General features: G+C 49.8%; 1 protein-coding gene across 1 annotated transcript in view; it reads right to left on the bottom strand.

The window, feature by feature from the left end:
* DMRTA2 (DMRT like family A2) overlaps window positions 1-4,805 on the bottom strand; it is a 151,973-nt gene extending 147,168 nt beyond the window's left edge. The window contains exons 1-2 of the mRNA XM_060277472.1: window positions 4,322-4,805; window positions 1,792-2,858 (exon numbers count right to left, since the gene is read on the bottom strand). Coding sequence (XP_060133455.1) covers window positions 1,792-2,858; window positions 4,322-4,805 — 1,551 coding nt within the window. The remainder of the gene's footprint in view (window positions 1-1,791; window positions 2,859-4,321) is intronic.
* Window positions 4,806-17,764: the final 12,959 nt, after the last annotated feature.

Here is a 17,764-nt window from a genome sequence, read left to right as displayed (position 1 = left end):
CCTATAGAAATTAAAGGAAAATTATGCGCAATCCACCGCAGAGTTGGGTGTACAAGGCGCCTTGACAATGACATTAAGAGGGTCCCGTTGACTGAATCGGTTTCAGTTCCCAGCGCGTGTTTAGGATCGCAGTCTCTGAATTTAGCATTCGAAACAGATCAGTAAAATTTAAAATACCTTTTCCAAAAAGCACCCGTTACTTCGTCCCAAATCCATTAAAAAGAAGAACCAAGGTAATATATTATTTCTGGTCGTGTGTGTTTAACTGCCGAACAGTGTTGTAGAGTGTAAGCTTTTCCTGTGAACGTCTATTGCAAGCATGGTATGTTAGTTAACCGTTTTGGAAGAATATCTGGGAGTCCGCTCAGGGCAATCGCTTTAATTGACTACAACCTTGCACTGACTTGCACTACGAAGGCATACCAAAATATTGCAAAAAACCAACCCACCCTTAAATAAAAAATAAAAACAGCAGGAGCTATTGAGAAGGCTACTTTTAATACAAAATAACATTTATTTCTAGGATTTATATGAAATGAAAACAGCGAAAAAGACAAAAACTTTTTGAAACAGCAAGAAGTTTGCTACACTGGAACCGATATATTTTTTTCTTGCGGGTCACGCATTAAAACGGTGTCAAGCACAGGCTTTGGATTGCGTCCAAAGAACAATTGCAAATATATCTGCTTTTCAACCTTATTTATTTACAAATCGTATCTTTCCCCTCTCAGTGAGTGAATAAAAAGAAGCGTTAAAATTATTTACAATATATTTAATCTCTATGCTTGGTGTGTTTTAAACTGAAAACTAACTTTTTAATTTACCGTTAATACTATAATCACCTACAAATTACATTAATAACTTAAGATTTCCATTTGATAACATTATACTATACACTTGCTGGTATATATGTGTATATATCTCGGTATGTATATACATATATATATCAATCTCACAACGCACCAAGGGGAATATCCATGCTTATTTATGGGCATAAGCAAAACAACTTTATAACAATGGAAATGCGCCTGGGGGGGTGGGGGCAAAAAAACCTTCAGTACACCTAGAAGTATCTCCCACATATTTGACCAGTTTTCGTTGCAACGAATAGGGTGAAACGAAATCCGGACAACTCAGAAACCACTCGGAACTCAGGGCTTGGGGAAGGCGGCAATGGAAATAATTCCGAGCAACTGGTGTCCGTATGCATTTTACTGGCGTTTGCAGTCGCCAATCTTTTGAAAACAGCCCCACCTGCTCTAAATCGCTTCCTAAATCTCCCCCCCCCCAAACTGCCTTCTTTATTCTGGCTTCTACGCAGACGGAACGGGACACGCCAGGATTCCTATGGCAGCCTCGCCTCCAAGCTTAAACCTGTAAGCAACTCCGCTGATTTACTTCCCAGAGAACTACTTTCTGAGCAATGCGTTTAACATCCGAGTGTAAATTATATTTTAAGAACTGCTGCGATCCCTGCGGGATATAAAACTCTTGGTCAGGCCTATGTCACTCAGCCCGTAGGCTGAAGGCATGGATCTCCTCCTCCCTTCCGTTGGTGTCTCGCTCTCGCATACTCTCGGCACATGTACAAGTCTATCTTTCTTCGATGCATATATATATATATACACGTGTACAGTATAATAAGCAGGCCCGGGGTTCGTGTGGGATGCGCGGCCCTGTCCTGGGCCTGGCCTACTGCTTCTCTGGGGCGCTGTTGACTAAGGGCCCGTAGAGCCCGTTGGGGTAGGCCTGCTCCTTGTGCGCATTGGCGGCGGCGGCAGCAGCAGCGGCTGCAGCGGCGGCGGCGGCCGATCTGTCCCTCATGAGGTCGCTGAAGGCGTACTCCATGGGCGGCCGGAAGCCCAGCGTGGGCATGAGCCCGGCTGTGGAGTAAGGAGTCATGAAGGCCAGGCCCCGGCTGTGCGCCGCGGCAGCCGAGTAGGCCAAGCGCAGCGGGCTCAGCCCCAGGTGCGTGCCCAGAGGGTACGCGCTGGCCTCGGCCGCCGCCGCCGCGCCGAAATGGGTGGCGTTGGGCTGCAGGGGCGAGAAGGCCGAGCGGCTGCCCAGCGCGCCGATGGCGGGCGTCATGGCGCCGGCCAGCAGGGGGCGGTGGTGAGCGGCGGCGCCGGCGGGCGAAGGCTGCAGGCCGCCCAGAGGCCCTGTCGTCGTGTCCCCGGCAGCCCGAGCCCAGCTCTCGTCGCTCGCTTTTTCGGGCCCCGCCGAGCTCAGTCCTGAGGCGGCGGCCGCCGCGACGGCAAGGCCTTGGCCGGGGCTGCCCGCCCCGCGGTGGTGATGGTGGTGGTTGTTGAGGATCTGCTCGATGGCCTGCACCACGTCCCCGCCGCAGCCGGCCAAGACCAGCTCCAGCACGCTGCGCTTGTGGGCGGGAAAGACGCGCGTCAGGATGTCCAAGGGCGTCCGCTGCTGCCGGCTGCCTCCGGCCGCCGCTACCGCCGCCGCCAGCCCGGGCGAAGGGGCACCTGCTTCTTCGCGCTCCGCCTCAGAGCAGCCCGAGTCGGAGCCCAGCGGGCTAATGGAGCCGGGGCTCTCCTCCTCGGCTGCGCAGCCGTCCTTGGCGCCCTTCGAGACGGGCGAGCTGAGCGAAGACTCGCCGTCGCCGTTCTCCGAGCCCGAGCCGCAACCGTGGCGGGCCGCCTCCGGGGACGAGGTGCCCGGTGCGCCGTCCGTGCCGTCCGGAGACAAGGGCTTGGCCTGCTGCGGGGTGGCGGCCCGGGTGGTCAGCAGCGTCTTGGGGAACAGGTCGAACTTCTGCAGCTTGACTTCTGCGGAGGGGAGACAGAAAAAGAGGGAAAGAGATGCGTGAGCCCCACCGCCGACCATCGCCCTTCCAAGGGCGCCTGAAAAGTTCTCAGCCTCGACGGGGTGGAGCTGGGTTTGGGGGTCAGGTCGAGAACTTTTCAGCCGCTCCTCCTGGTTGGCAGAAGCCGGGGAGCTCCATTCGGAGAAATATGCAGCCTGCCCAAACTGGACTCACTATACACCCACCGCAATGGGATTAAACCACTTCAGCACTTGCCCTACCAACCCTATACATGTCAACACAGAAATAAGCCCCACTGAGTTATGTGGGGCTCACACAACACACACCCCGGGAAAGTGGGTGCATAAATTGCTGCCTATCTTGCAGCCATTATTCCTTATCCCCACCCCGCAATTTGCCAGATGCAGCTTGGTGACGACTAGCCAAAGCACCTTCCTTGGCCCCCTTTGCCGAGCCAGTTTAGCAAACCAGGCCACTTGGCACCTCTTTAGCAGGGTCGAATCGCTGGGGGTCGGTAGAGGGCGCCACTCTCTCGTAATCTCCTTTGGCTGGGGCGGCAAAAGAGCCTTCCCCTAGAAGTCGAAGAAAGAACTAGTAGTGCGAGGCTGATGCGCGTTGCTGTCGGAGCTCCCTGTCCCAGAGCGATCGCTTACAATGTGGCAATCCTAAACCTACTTACCTGGAAATAAGTCCAACTGACCCCTGTTTGCTTCTGCATAAACAGAGGCTTCAACCCATAAAATGGGTCCACAATAGAGACCGTAACCCCTGGTCATAGATGGGTCTGGAAGGAAGGAATTGTGGATGGGGTGTAAATACATGTACAGATGGGCAGACAGGGAATAAGTATGGAGAAGGAAAGTTTAGAGTTTCTGAGCTTGACAGAGTATATAAAAGCCTCAGTTTTGGCTTGGAAATAAGACCCGTTGTTTCCAATGGACCATATTTATAATCAACCTGGTAACATCCTATCTATCATAAACAGCTTGGGTAAAATTGTCTCCCACTGAAATCACTGGGACTTAATTCCAACAAGTAGTATTGAAATATGCGTTGTTCGTGGGTGCATGGGACAGATAAGTGCGATGTGTGGAGAGCGAAATGGAGTGAGAATGGATGGAGAAATGAAAGCAAAGGGTGCTAAGTGGTGGAAATGGGGAGGGGAGGAGGGAGATTCAGAACTGTTGTTCGTGTATGTACAGGAGTGACTTGAAGAAGTGTAGAGGCAATGGTAGAAAAAGCGAAGGAACGGCAAAAAATGGAAGGATTTGAGAAATAGTGGTTGAGTAGCTGGACAGATTAAAGTGGGTGCGCGCTCGGCGGAAGTCAGTCAGCTCTCTTCTGGACTTTATATTGAGGTTCAGCGGACGCCCCTTTTCCGCCCCGCTTAAACCAGTGAGATTCCGAGGGTGTTTATTGGGAAGTAAGTCCCCCGGCCGTGAGGTCAGCGAGACCTGGCCCCTGGCCAGTTCCTTTAGTGTCCCACAGGGGACGGGCGCTCATGGTGGGATCGGGGTGCGCTCGCTCGGTCCTCCTCACCTGAACCCCCCGTGCCTCCGTCTGCGCTGCACACCGAGCCGAAGACCTCGTAGGCGGGCCGCGGTGGGATGATGCCGTTGGCGGCGGCCAGGGCCAGCCCCTCTGCGGTGCCATAGAGCAGCTGCAGCTCGCGGGCCTCGTTCTCCTCCTGCGCCTGCTGCCGGCGCAGCGCCACCTGGGCGGCCATGACGCGCTGGCGCTCGGCGATGAGCGTGCACTTGGCGCACAGGCAGTCCTTCCAGCGGCAGTAGCGCTTGTGGCCCTTGAGCGCCGACACCACGCCGTGGTTGCGGCAGCGGGCGCACTTGGGCGTGCGAGGGTACTTCTCGGCAGCGCGCAGGAGCAGCGGCGGCGCCCGCAGGAGGCTCCCGGCCACGCTCACCGGCAGGCTGGCCGCTGCTGCGGCCGCGGCCGCCGCCACCGAGCTGGGCGGCACCGAAGCGGGCGCCGAGGGCACGCTGGGCATCTCAGACCTCAGCTCCATCCTGACGGGGAAGCAGAACCGAAACGCTCAGAGACGGGCTCCCGGGGAAGCCCGAGGCGCGCTGGGCCTTTGCCCCACAAAAGTGCAACAGCTTCCCAAAGGCTCTCTCGGAGTTACGCGGTCGTTTACACTCTACGGAACGCCCCTTGGACTAGCTGCTCTGTCAACACCCGGGTCCTTTCCAGAATTACGCCCCTCTCGCCGCCACTGCCCCCCTCCAACAAAATAAAGCTGGGTATTCTATAAACCTCCAGATAACCTTCAATAACTCCCACAGATAGCCTGACACGAAACCCTCCGACAGCAACTGTCATGCAGTACTGGGCAATTTGTACTGGCTAGGCAGGTTTCCTAACTAAAATACCTGAAACTTTTCAGCCTTTCCTTCCCCCAGTAAATGATCCGCTTAACTAACTCTAGGCGAAAGTAAATCTAGTTTACTTTTCGAACGCGTCAACACAAAGTGGTCGCGGCCCTTCCTTCCTTTTCTGTCGTAATCCCCACAGAACAAATTAAAATCCCCGGGCGGAAGAAACAGTGGCTTCCGATAAAGCCCTAAAGTACCTGAGCCACCGAAATGACAACCAATCCATCTCTCCTCGGCCTCTGCAAAGCGCAGCCGGACCCTGTTCCCCTAGTTCTTGCGGGTTTCTTCTCCAGCAGAAAGTTGCGATTGAGACTCCGCCAGGACAATGGCAACAGCAAGCGCCCCTTCTAACAAGCGGCGGCGGCGACTTGGTGCGAAAGGAGACAGCTGCGCCCAATCGCTTGCCAATGTTACAAAACACGGTCCCGGCTGAAGCGTACACAAGCCCCTGGAGACATAACAAAACCAGCGCCCTGTCCAAGGAGAGCTCGGCGGCTCCCTCGCCACAGCAGCAGCCCCGCAGCCCCAACCGGCAGCGCCAGGAAGACACACCGCCCGGGGATCCCCGCCGCCTTCGCGCTCCCGAGCGCAGCAACTTCCAACTTCCTGACCCGCGCCCACCAGCGCCTCTCAGCCTCCCCGCGTCACCTCTCTCTGCCTCTCCCTCCCTCTAGAAGAAAAACCCCGCCAGTCCGTCCGCCAGAGCTCCCTTCTGCAGACAGCAGAGCCCAGCGCGGTCCCCCCCTTCCTTAGCCGCAACTTTGCATGTGTGACACTAAAGAGGGCGAGAGTTGCCAAGAGATAGAAATCTTCGCCGAACCGCCCGCGAGCGCTCGCTCTATTGTTGCTCCTTACGTTTCCATTAGACAACATTTGACAACAATGTGACGCCCGCTATTGGCCAGGGGAAGAAAGCGCCTCTCTGATTGGCCGGCCGGATGTCTACAGTGTCCACCCGAAGCTTCTTTCAAATAAACTGTTTTAAAGAAGGAGGGGGGAGGGCTAGAAGGGTCCAAAAGTGGGGGTGGGGAGTAGCATTGGGGGGGAAACACCGACAAATAGTTTCCATTTCTCTCTTCCCCCCCCCTTCTCTCTCTCGCGTGCTGTGTCTGTGTGTAAAATTTTCCCGATACCTCGTTGCCTGGTACTTTGTTAAAATCCACTTAAAAGCAGTAGTTGGCTGGGCCAAACGATCGTGCGCTCTGCGCTTCAGGTTTTCTAGGGGTGCACCGTGTCACTTGTCAAAGGTGGGGAGGAGGGAGGAAGTCGCTTGTGGAAATTTGACAGTTCAATTGATGGTCCTGCTGGTGATTTTATCTGATCACAGACTAACTTTTGTTTTCTCTTGCGCATTCTACTTTCGCAGGTGCCTTTCCTTATCCAGGCGACCGCAGCGCAAGGAGGTATATGAGAGGTACGATTTTTATGTTTTATTACTTGGGAAACAAAAAATGAGGGTGGGGGAGACGAGCCGGCGGCACTAGCAACTTTATATTTCTGGAAGGTCTCTTTTTTTTCTTTCCTCAGATTCAATTATTGGTTGTTTGTTTAATTAAAAATTCAATCAGGAATCTTTCTGACATTCCATTGGGACAATTAAAACGGGGAATCGATCCGTGAGCAATTAAGGCCGCTATCACCGGAGTCGTTCGCATTTATAATATTGTTTTGTTTCCGAATATCGTCGACTTCAGCGACGATGGCTGACGTCACACTCCTTGGGACCTGCTTGGTTTGAAGAGAGGTTCCTGGAAGGAAGTTGCGTGAAAGCCATGCAACTCGCTCCCACCTGGATCTCTGTCGAGGCTCCGCTGGGCCAGGCAGCGGTCCTCGGCATCCCAAGGGGAAGAAGGGTTTGGAATCGTTCACAGCATTAACCCCAGTCCCTTGAACCAACTCCTTATGTCATTTGCTGCTTTACGCTCTACTCCAATAAATCAGGCATCCGCAAAAACCGTTTGAGACATTAGAGTGGGCCTGGGAGCAACGCACTTTAAAAATCCCGCCGGGATATAACTGAATATTTTTGAAATATTTGCAAGGTGGGGCTGGTGGGAACCTGCATTTCGCGTGCTTTGGGAAGTATCTTTTAAAGCCCTGTTCAGTTACCAAGAGAAAGGGGGGAAAGCCGACTGCTTTGCATGTAACTTTTTCCCCACCCGCTTTTCCAGGGTAACGAAAAACGCGGTTTCCCGCACATGTTTGTTCCAGGCAATGGTTCTATCTGTCCTGGCAAAATGAAGTTCAGGCGCTTCTCTTTCATTTGTAATGCTGAACCCGCTCGTCTGCTGCCTTCATTCAAGAAGTTTTAGAATAATCTAAATTTCAGATGAAGGCAAAACTCTCCTCCTGAAATCCCGTTTGGGGGAAAAGCAACCCCCGGTTTTAGGGAACCAATACCCCAACCCGTTGCACGAGCGGAGGGAGATGTATTGCTGAGAGCACCTTCCTTCCGTCTCGATTTCAGGCCTCCCTCTGCTCAGGATCCTTTTGCTCAAGCCAGAGCTCCTCTTTCGTTTCCGCCGAGGGAGACGTCTTGGCTTCGGGGAACGGTGCAATAATTCGCTTGCCAGGCAAGGACGGGCAGTTCCCATTGTGTTTCCTCTCCAGCAGGAGGAAGCGGTCTTTTTGACGCCCCGTCCCGTCATTTCTCCATTTATTTATTGTTTAAATTTTTCCTGGAAGTTCTCAGTGCCCTGCTTGCCCGCACCTCCGAAGTGTGTATGTTGGAAGGTGGGGGAAGCAAAGTTGGGGCTGCGCTTTCTTGCTGATCTCCTTACTTGTCATTTCAAGGGCCTGAGTGAGTTAACTGCTCCATCAAGGCGCGGCGCTTTTTGGAAAGCGACGAGCTTCGTGGATCAGTTAAATGGATCAGATCTGGGGAGCTGCTGAGCTGGACCTGCCAGCCAGTCTCTCATATGCACGGCGTGCTCCCCTAGTTTTCCCGTCCAGAGATGTCTAGTACAAACTTGGGATGGTTTCCTTTCCGGGAAGAATGTCCTAATTAAGGCTTGTAAGCAACGTCTGAAATATGTGCAATGCGCCTCTAGGTTGGTTCAGTCACAGGGCGAGGAGAGTTTCCATTGTTCGGCGACTTCATACACTTTCTCATTATATTGTGTTTAAAAGAGGAGTCAGGATCTAACTTTGATATTATTATTATTTTGAGAAGTTGTGTACATGGCTTTTAAAAATTATAGCTAGGCTAAACCATACGTATCGCGCGCCCAAAATACATGTAATATAAAAGCTAACTTTATTAAGACAGAGATATATAGATGTGTTGACTGTGAGAAATGAAAAGCTCATGGCATTATATGTAGTGAAATATAATTTTATAAAAGAAATGAGGTATATTAAAAGGAAAAAAATATGCATGTCTTCACTAAATCAATATGCTAACGAGAAAGAATAATGGAGGGAAATACTTTTATGGCATACCGGTGTTAAACATGTCAGGTTGGAACAAGTCACGCTGATTGACATTGAAATTGTTTCCAAATAAGTGTTTTAGATGTCAAGCTGAACGATCTGTCACGCGATCCACCACCAAAACAAAAAGGCGGAAGGGCCTTGGATTTAAGGCACTTTTTAAGCTAAAGCACCACGGCTTAACTAGTTTACCGATCGCGCGCGCCGGGCATGTGTATGTTTTTCTTTTTCATATATGTACACTGATATACTTACCATCACTCTTATGTGCTCATATAGACGTTAAGACTTTAATTAGCTTTTCTACACACACGCACGCGCACACCTTACTACTGATACTGGTACAAAACTGGGCTGTGTGTGATATATTTATCCGTCTTTTTACCGTTACCAGACGACACAGTGTTGTCTAAGTGCAGTTTTCTGTTTTTCATTTCGTCTCATTTTGTTATCGCTGCTACGACTTTACAACAAACAAACGAAAAAGAAAAAAGAGATCCCTGCCCCGAGGCACAAACAATATAAAATCTTTGAAGATTTTAGACGAAAGCAGTCAGCCTCATTGATTTTAATGCAAATATATGAAATCAGACTCGCTTTTAGGGGTGCGGGGTTGGGTCGTGGAGTTGACACAATATTCTACCACCGGGACTTTGCCATGAAATCCTCAGGAATACCCAGAAAGAACCGCTCAGAGGGATTTGATTGTTTCTCAAGGTACCCTCAGTTCTTTCTCCCATTTTGTGGCCCCACAATACGCGTGTCCCTTGGGCTCTGCATTGCAAGGGATTGGCTGGCGTGGGCTCTACGTGGGGAAACAAGTGACCTAACTGAGGTGTGCATCCCGCGTCTCTTGGACCCGCATTTTAACTTTTCCCTCTCAGGAAGCGAAGAAATGGTGATCACCAATAAATAATTTGTAATAAACGCCAAGCAAACAATAAAGAAATAACAGATTCCTGCTGCTTTTTGTTACGTTATTCGCTTGTGTGCAGTTTCCTTGGACTGGGGTGTTTCCATCTCTGACACAACTACTGTTTATGTGACAGCTAACTTCTCTCTCTCTCTCTCTCTCTCTCTCTCTCTCTCTCTCTCTCTCTCTCTCTCTCTCTGTGTGTGTGTGTGTGTGTGTGTGTGTGTGTGTGTGTGTGTTGTTTTTAAAGGAAACTTAAAAGCAGTCCGAGGAGTCTCTTTGGTCCTTGGGTGCAGTCTTCGTGCGCCTTGAAGTGGAAAGAGCCCTGATCTCCCCCTTCCTTGTCTCCGAGGTGTCAGGCTCGTGGAGACCCTTCTAAGGTTTTCGCACAAACCAGCGATTCCCGCCCCTTCCCTCTGCTCCACGCACATGCCCCCACCCCTTCCCAACAAAAGGAACTTAACGCATTATTGGTCCTTCCCATCTTATGCAAACTTGTCGTTAGTTGCAGTTACTCAAGCAAGGAGAGTTTTCAAGCGCTTGACTTGAGCGTTAATACCCGGAACCTTAGCACACTTTGCGACGCAGCGAATCGTTCAATATCCCAACAAACGTAGCTGCTTCGAAGGAAATGTGTCCCCTTTAGGGTGCGATCCACAAACCACTGCATGCCAAGTCCTCAGCGAGCTTAAACCAGAGGGACTCCGGTTTGGATCGCTTCTGGGTCTTCTTACACAAAGGCTGGCTTTACTTTCTCTCGCGCGCTTGTTTTCACCACCCTGAACGTCTTACTAACCCGTGTCATTTCCCAAAGCGCCGTCGAATTCAGGCCACGCTCCTCCTGTGACATCGCTCGGCGGCTCGAGTTCCTTAAAAATCCGCGTGGCAGAGCTGAGAACAGGCGCACAAAGTTTGAGATCTGTTAGTATTACAGGCAGGGAGGCGGCGGCGGCATCGCTTTGGATCGCAGGAAATTGACCTTTCTCTCCGGGCGCTGGTTTGGCGCTGTGGTTCCTTGCTCTCCCTGCTGTTTCCCCTTCCCCTTCCTTCCAGCTAATGAGTTACATCCAACTCAGAGCAGAACCTCTTGAATCGACGGACCTCATTCAGTCATGCCCATTGATTTCAACGGGTTTGCTCTGAGCAGGAATAACGTTGGCTCTCTAACCATCTCTTGTCTCCAGAGAAGCCACAGGAGGCGTAGAGGACTTTGCCCCACACCAGATCTTGCCCCTCAGCCTGAAAGCAACCCTCCTTCAGCCACTCCACACACCACTACCCAAATAACAAAATGGAGCTCTCATTCATTAGGAGCTTCCGGGGGGGGGGAGGCATAAAATCAGTGGCTTCTGGATGTGTGGCTGTGTGGGTGAGTTTTTCCTCCCTTCAACCCTCCTTATTTCCTTAGAGCATCCTTTGCCCGCTCATCTGCTACTTCTTGGTCATGCCTGCGATGAGGACCTGGAGCAAAAGGATCAGGGGCTGGGCTGGGCTAGGGTCCGCTCGCTCTCGGGATGAATCAGCGCCCGAATCCCTGCAGGGCAGCAGAGCTGGTCCTTTTAGCTGAAAAGATCGGGAGCTAATTGAACTTGACAAGAAGGTGCGGAAAGCACCCTGGCGGATCCAGGCAGGAGCTTTCGCAGGGCGGCAACAAACAGAAAGACAGACAGACAGCCCGGCTCTCTGCTTCCTCGGGTGAAAGAGGGAGGGGAAGTCCCCGGGGGCGGACGGGGGTGGGTTGGTCTCGGGGAGAACAAAACCCAACCAAGCCTCCGCGTCTCTCCAGATCCTCTGGAGCCCCTGCGAGTTGGGCCGAATTCAGGCAATTAAAAAAATAGTATCAGGTGGACTGGATCGGAAAGGGCTGGGAGAAAAGTCCAGCCGGGAAGCGAAATATATAATTATTGCGTTGGTATTGGAGTGGACGGGTGCCAACTGGAAAAGACAGGCTACTAAGTTGGATTTCATTTTAAACAAATAAACGCTTTTCGCTTTTCACATTAACGTACAAGCGCATTCGTCAACAATAAAAATGGGGTGTTATGCAATATTATATTTGTCATATTGTTGTTGTTTTTGAAGCACACTCATGAATGACATCTGCATTATTATTAGGGTTTGTTTTGTTTTTATCCACGGTCCAAAGACCTCTAAGCTGATGTGCAAAGCATTATCACGCTTATAAAGCACTTGGGAGACTCGTGCGTTTCTGATGTTTTTATAAATCGCGTTAAGTAGATGTATATGCTTCTCCATTATCCCGTTTCTTCCCCTCTCTGGGGTACGAACGTCCGCTTAGTATACATATTTTCTTCTAGGAAAGTCCTGTTCATTGCTGACTCCCAAGCCGGTTGCCTTGCCTAGGGCCGAGCTAAAATACTGCCGTCCCCAAGTTCTTTTTCGATTATGATTATTGTGGTGATTTTTGCCGCCGCCGTCATCATTCCAATTATTTCTCGCCAGGACTTACAGATGAAAATATCCTCCGCCGTCCCGCTTTTTCTTTTCTTTTTTTCTTTTTGGTGCTTTTTTTTAACTTTCCATTATACAGCGCCTAGAAAGCTGAAATTACGATTTATTACAATACTTATTTTTAAAAGTGCCAGTTAGCATTTTGGAACGAGTTTCCGATCATGGAACCAAACTCCTATTTACAAGAACAAAATCGTAATTAAAATATTATTTCTGCTGTCTAATCGTGGGGGCGGGGAGGAGGGCATCTCTTCCATAGGAGGCGGGGAGCAGAAACAAGAGCTTTATACAGAAATATAGTTCTCGTTTGGTATATATTTATCCGGCTACTCTTCAAGGAGGCACTTTGCAAGTGCTTCCAATAATGTTAGTGATCTTTAAGGTTTCAATTGTTCGAGGGGTTTTTGCCACTGACTTTTTCATTATTTACCTACTGAATCAAAGTAAGCAAATCCCATCTGTTTTCCCTCCTGCTATCCGCTTCACTTTTAATTATCCGCCCAGCAGCCTAATAGAGATGATATTAAACTAAATCTTTTTGACATTAAAAGTAATTATCCCCAAACCAATATTACAAGAATGAAAATTACCCTACCCGCCCCCCTCCTTTCCCTCGCGTCTTTCTAAATAAATAAATAAATATCCCTTCCCATCGACGCTTCTTCCAATCTGCAAGTTCAGTTAATCTAACACAGACATGAGATTGGAAACATTTTTGGTTTAATGTTAGATTTCTATATATGGCAAAATAAATGGATTAATTAATTAATTAATTTTAAAAAGCCCCTTTTCAAGTTTCTGAAGCATTACCTACTCCTCCCTAAATGGGTGGGTAACTGCAAGATGGGGGTGACCTCGGAAGGCATCGGCGTATGCACGTGGGGAGGGGACCTGCGTGGAAAGCGGAGCCAGTGCCCCCCACTGCATTCCGGCTGACGACGCTGGGCAAAAGAATTCTGCATTGCAAGGGATTGGACTAGATGACCCTCGTGGTCCCTTCCAACTCTACAATTCTATGATTATATTACCTTTCTGAGTGCCAGACGTTCCTCTTCTTCTCTAGAAGCTCCGACCACAAGGGCATTAAGATAATGGTGCTATTTAGCCTAATAGGCAAGGCAATCGGACTTTAACTTGGACTTGATTTTGGCAAAATACCACAGACACCATCTGATCTCAATGAGGACTGGAAACGTTTCCACTGGGATTCGTAGGATCGCTGAAACCTTAGCATCCTGAGTGGCTTGGTTCTGAATGAACCCTCCAACTCTTCATCCATCCAGACTTCCGGACAAATGTTGCTTCGCACGGGGATAGCCAGTCGCCTTTGACTTGAGTTAGACATGGTTTATGGTTGCCAACCCTCTGTTTTAAAGGGGGTTCCTTGGCCTTTAGGAGTAACAAGCCCTCCCCTCAAACACAGCTCGAAATCTCCCTCTCAGGTCATTTCCCTATATGTCTGGGGCGGGGGTGAAGCCCTATAGGTGAGATGTGTTTGCTGACCCCATCGGTTTTGGGATGCCCACGGAGAGCACTTAGATCGGGAACTCAAGTTAGGATGATTGCTCCAGAGCCATGGTCGTAGCAAATCAAGGAAATCAATAAAAATACTTAACTGAGGTTCTTCCACCCCTAACATGAAGCCTGCCCCCCTCCAACATGAAACCTGCCGCCCCCCAACATAAATACTAACTACGCCATGCCCATAGCCATCCGCTTCTCCCGCACAGCCCTGAGAAACCTTTGCCCAAGCAGATCCACTGGCTGGCTGTACCCGGAATAGTGGAAGCTCTGCGTAAAATATAGTCTATGGGGTTGTTGCAGATAGCCTCGTGGTTCAGCCCTTCAGTCAAAGAGCCTAGTCTTTCACTTAATCTGGAACCCAGCACAGCAAACAACCATACTGGTCCAACACAGCGCATCAAGGAAGTTCACAAGCTGGCCCACCCCACCCTGCAACCATTATTCCGAGCTACATTGCCTTTGAACTGGGTTTAACTGTTCTGGCAGGCCTCCAGGACTTTGCCTAATCGCCTTCTAAGCCGGAGGTTGTGGCCACATCCTGTGGCAGCGAATTCCGCCAGCTAATTATGTGTGGTGTGAAGAAGCGTTGTCTTGATCTATCGTCAAACAATCATGTCTTTGGTTGACCCCGAGTTCTAGCATTCTTAGAGAGGAAGGGAAAATTATCCCTTACTTTTTTCAAAACCATTCATGATTTTATCAACCTCTGCCATGCGCCCACTTAGCACTCTCTTTAAAAAAAAAAGGCAAACGCTTTCCTTGTAGATAACGTTTTCTTACACCTCGATAAATTGGGATGTGTTTTTTTTAATAATTGCACGAAATAAATCAAATACCTGGTCCATGATTTTTGTGTAAGAGTCTTATATAAGACTGGTGGCTTTATTTTCAATCCATTTTCGAGATGGATTTTATATTTTCCCTATCTCCATTGCATGCTCAGTTAACATTTTCACTGAGCAGTGCACCACAGCTCCAATGTATTTTTTTCCTGGAAAGTGACTATCAGTTCCGATGTCATCATATGATGTCATATTTGAAGTTTTGGGTTTTGCCCCAGTGTGCATCTCTTGACATTTAGTGGCAAATATCATTTGCGATTTTTACTGTTCATTTGTCCAGTTTCTAACGATTGTTTAGAAATCAAAAGCCGGCGCTTTCGGGATCCTCAATAATCTGATTACTCGTTGTTGACTTCAGATCCTTTAGTACACGATAAAAATAGCACCGATTCTAGTACAGATCCCTGAGAGATCCTAATGTTCGCATCTCTTCAATGTGCAAACGGTCCATTAATTCCAGTCCTCCGCTTCCTGTTCTTTAACCGAGACTAATCCGTGAGATGACCAAGCTTATTATCCCATGCTGCTAAATTTACTCGGCAGTACCCGGAGACTGAAAAACCTAAATGATCATCTGCAACTCCCTTAATTCAACGAGTCTACTCCAAGTATGGCTAACACTGCACGCAAAGTTTTTCCTCTCTCTGCATGCCTAAATTCACAATTTCTATCAGATTACTTCCCACTCACGTTTGTTGGCACACACAAATAATTGTTTTGCAGAAGCCTTGCTAATTCTTCCTCCACAAGGCTTATTCTTGTATCTTGAATTATGGTTCGCACCATTTCTCGAAGAACAGATGTTTACACTGGCAGGCCTGTAATTTCCCAATCTTCTGCCATCCCACTAATTGTTTTTAAGATCGGCGTTAGCTTGTCTATCTTTCAGTTCACTGGTAAGGCGGCCAGTTTTAGTGATGGAATGCTTTTTTGTGGTCGTTACATGATCATCAATTTCACGTTTGACTTAGTCCTTCCTATATTTAAAAACTAAAATCTGACAAATATTGCTCTGTTGGCAACAACACTTCAACGGGGCTCGGGCCAATGTGACGTGGACCCATTTCTGGGGATAATGGAAATGTTAGACCATAATAACTTCACACCCGGTTACCTCCATTTGCCAATCTATAGAAAGAGATGGGGAAAGAGAGGAGATGGTTCTCCCAGAACGTGGCAGCAGAAATGCCCCCTTCCGTGCCCGGTTGATTTCCGCTCACTTGAAGCTAGAAGTTCGGCTGGCCTGGGCAGAGAGCGCGCGGGCCCGGGGCGCCCATCGCTCTACGGCGCCTCCACTCCAGTGGGCCTTGGGCTTCCATTGGGGCCAATGAGACAAGCGCTCTTCCCTCCAGGCGCAACTAACAAGCCTATGGTCGGGAACAGTTTGATGCCTCCCTTGAACTTTCGGCGCGAGTCCAAGAAATGTCACCAGAAACAGCCAATCAGGCTGACCTTTCATTTCTGCGCTGCTCCCAAAGGAGGCAGAAAGCCTTGAAGGGAGAGGTGCCAATGGTCCTCTCCGCTTTGCGCCCCCTCTGGCAGGCTCCAGTGGAGCACCTCCGCGCCTGCCTGCCTTCCGTCCGCTCCTCCTCGGCCCCACCTTCCCGCCCGTCCCCCGCGGCGCTCCCTTCTCCCCGGCCTAGCTTCCCTCCCTCCCTCGGCCTTCCCTTGAAGACCTGCTAAACTGAGCTAATTTTAATTGCATGTTTCAACTTCGCTAATTAAATCGAGGGGGCTAATTAAAAGTGACTAAGGAACCATTTTCAGCAGAGGGGGTTCTCCCGCTTGCCGCGCGCAAATCTTCCCCGCAGCAAGCACCGGAGAACCCAGCGGCTCCTCCGCGAAGCGCCCCCTTCCTCGGCTCTCCAGCCACGGCGGAGAGGCCGGCGGGGGCACCTCTCCTTCTCGCTACCCCTCCCTTCTCGCCGGGGGACCCCGCCCTCGGCCGTGCCCTTCTTGCAGCCTGAGCTGGCAGCGCCCCTCGCCCCGTCCTCCGGCGCCGCTTCCTGGCCTCGCCATGCGAGCGCCAAGCGGCGTCTCCAGTTTCACGCCTAAGGACCCGGCCTGTGCCGGGCGGCCCGGGCCTGACTCCGGCCCGGCTGCCCCCAGGCCAAGAGGGGCGCGTTGCCCGGCGCCAGGGGTGAATCCTGACCCCACCCACCCCTCAAAAAGCCTTGGATTCACTCAGAACAGAATAAAGGGTTATGGAGAGCCTAGCGGGGAGAGGCTCCCTCCTATTGCACCCGCCTCCTAAAAGGAGAGGAAAGAGGAAAAAGGGAGAGAGTGGGGGAAAGAGGCAGGGTAAGGCTCCGTCTCTCCACCACCCATTTATTTATTTACTGTATTTGCTACTTTCCTGACCCATAGTGACGCCAGCACCCTCCCCAGGATCCCCTGTACATTTTCTTCCCCATCTGAATGCCTGTTTATTTCTTCAGCCACTGTCTCCTGTTTCCACCAACTCCACCTTCTTTTTCCTATATGCTAAACTTGATCACTCATTAGTCCCTCAGCAAGTGCTCCTTTAAATAGAAGCACTTCCGTATATCCCTCCAGCTGCAAGCCCTTCCTCATTCCATAAACTCATAGCAGAAAATTTGGAGACAATCTTTCCCAGTTCTACACACTTCCTGCAGGCAACAGAGACTGGCTCTCAAGCACTGGAGTGTTTGAGGTAAGGGCACAATTCACCTGGGTGTGTTATTAATATATTAATTGTTTTAACATTTAGTTTTTCTTGCTTTTTTAAAAAAAGTTTGTCAAGTGATTGAATTTTAGTTGCTTTACCTCTTTGGATAATTGCAAATAAACATCGTGGTATTTTAATACCAGCAAAATGGTATTATGTCTTTAGAATTATACCAACTTTATTATTATTAGTGGTGCTGGTAGTATTAAATAGCAACCCATTTATCACATAGAAGATCATCAAGAGATGCACACAGATTGCATCCGACAGTACTATCAGTGCTTAACACAGCCATTCACAGAGGACCTCTGGTTACAATCTGATTAATACGCAGTGAACAAATTAATTGATTAGCTACAGCAATTAATCAGCTTGCCTCCTCTCTCTGCTGCACCAGAACACAAGTTCTTCACCAACAGTGCCAAACCAGACTAAAATACAATAGGTGTGTTTGTGATGAAACGCCCATTGATTTGCGTTGGGCTGGATTGCACCCAGACATAGTTTTATCTGGTGTCTTTTAAAACCAGCCATTTTTTCTTAGACTCAGAAAGTTCCAGGCTTTTCTCTGCCTCTGACTTGCCACCATGACAAAAGTCCCACCTGCCACGGTGCAGTTTGCAGGGCCCTTTGCACAGTGCTCCCCCAAATTCTTCTCCAGGCATTGCAGTCTCCAAGCTCCATTGGCTTTCCCTGGAGGCCAACTTGGTAAATATTAAA

The sequence above is a fragment of the Zootoca vivipara genome, chromosome 7 (genome assembly GCF_963506605.1).
Source record: "Zootoca vivipara chromosome 7, rZooViv1.1, whole genome shotgun sequence".
NCBI classification, from domain to species: Eukaryota; Metazoa; Chordata; class Lepidosauria; order Squamata; family Lacertidae; genus Zootoca; species Zootoca vivipara.
This window is presented reverse-complemented; position numbering and strand designations above follow the sequence as displayed.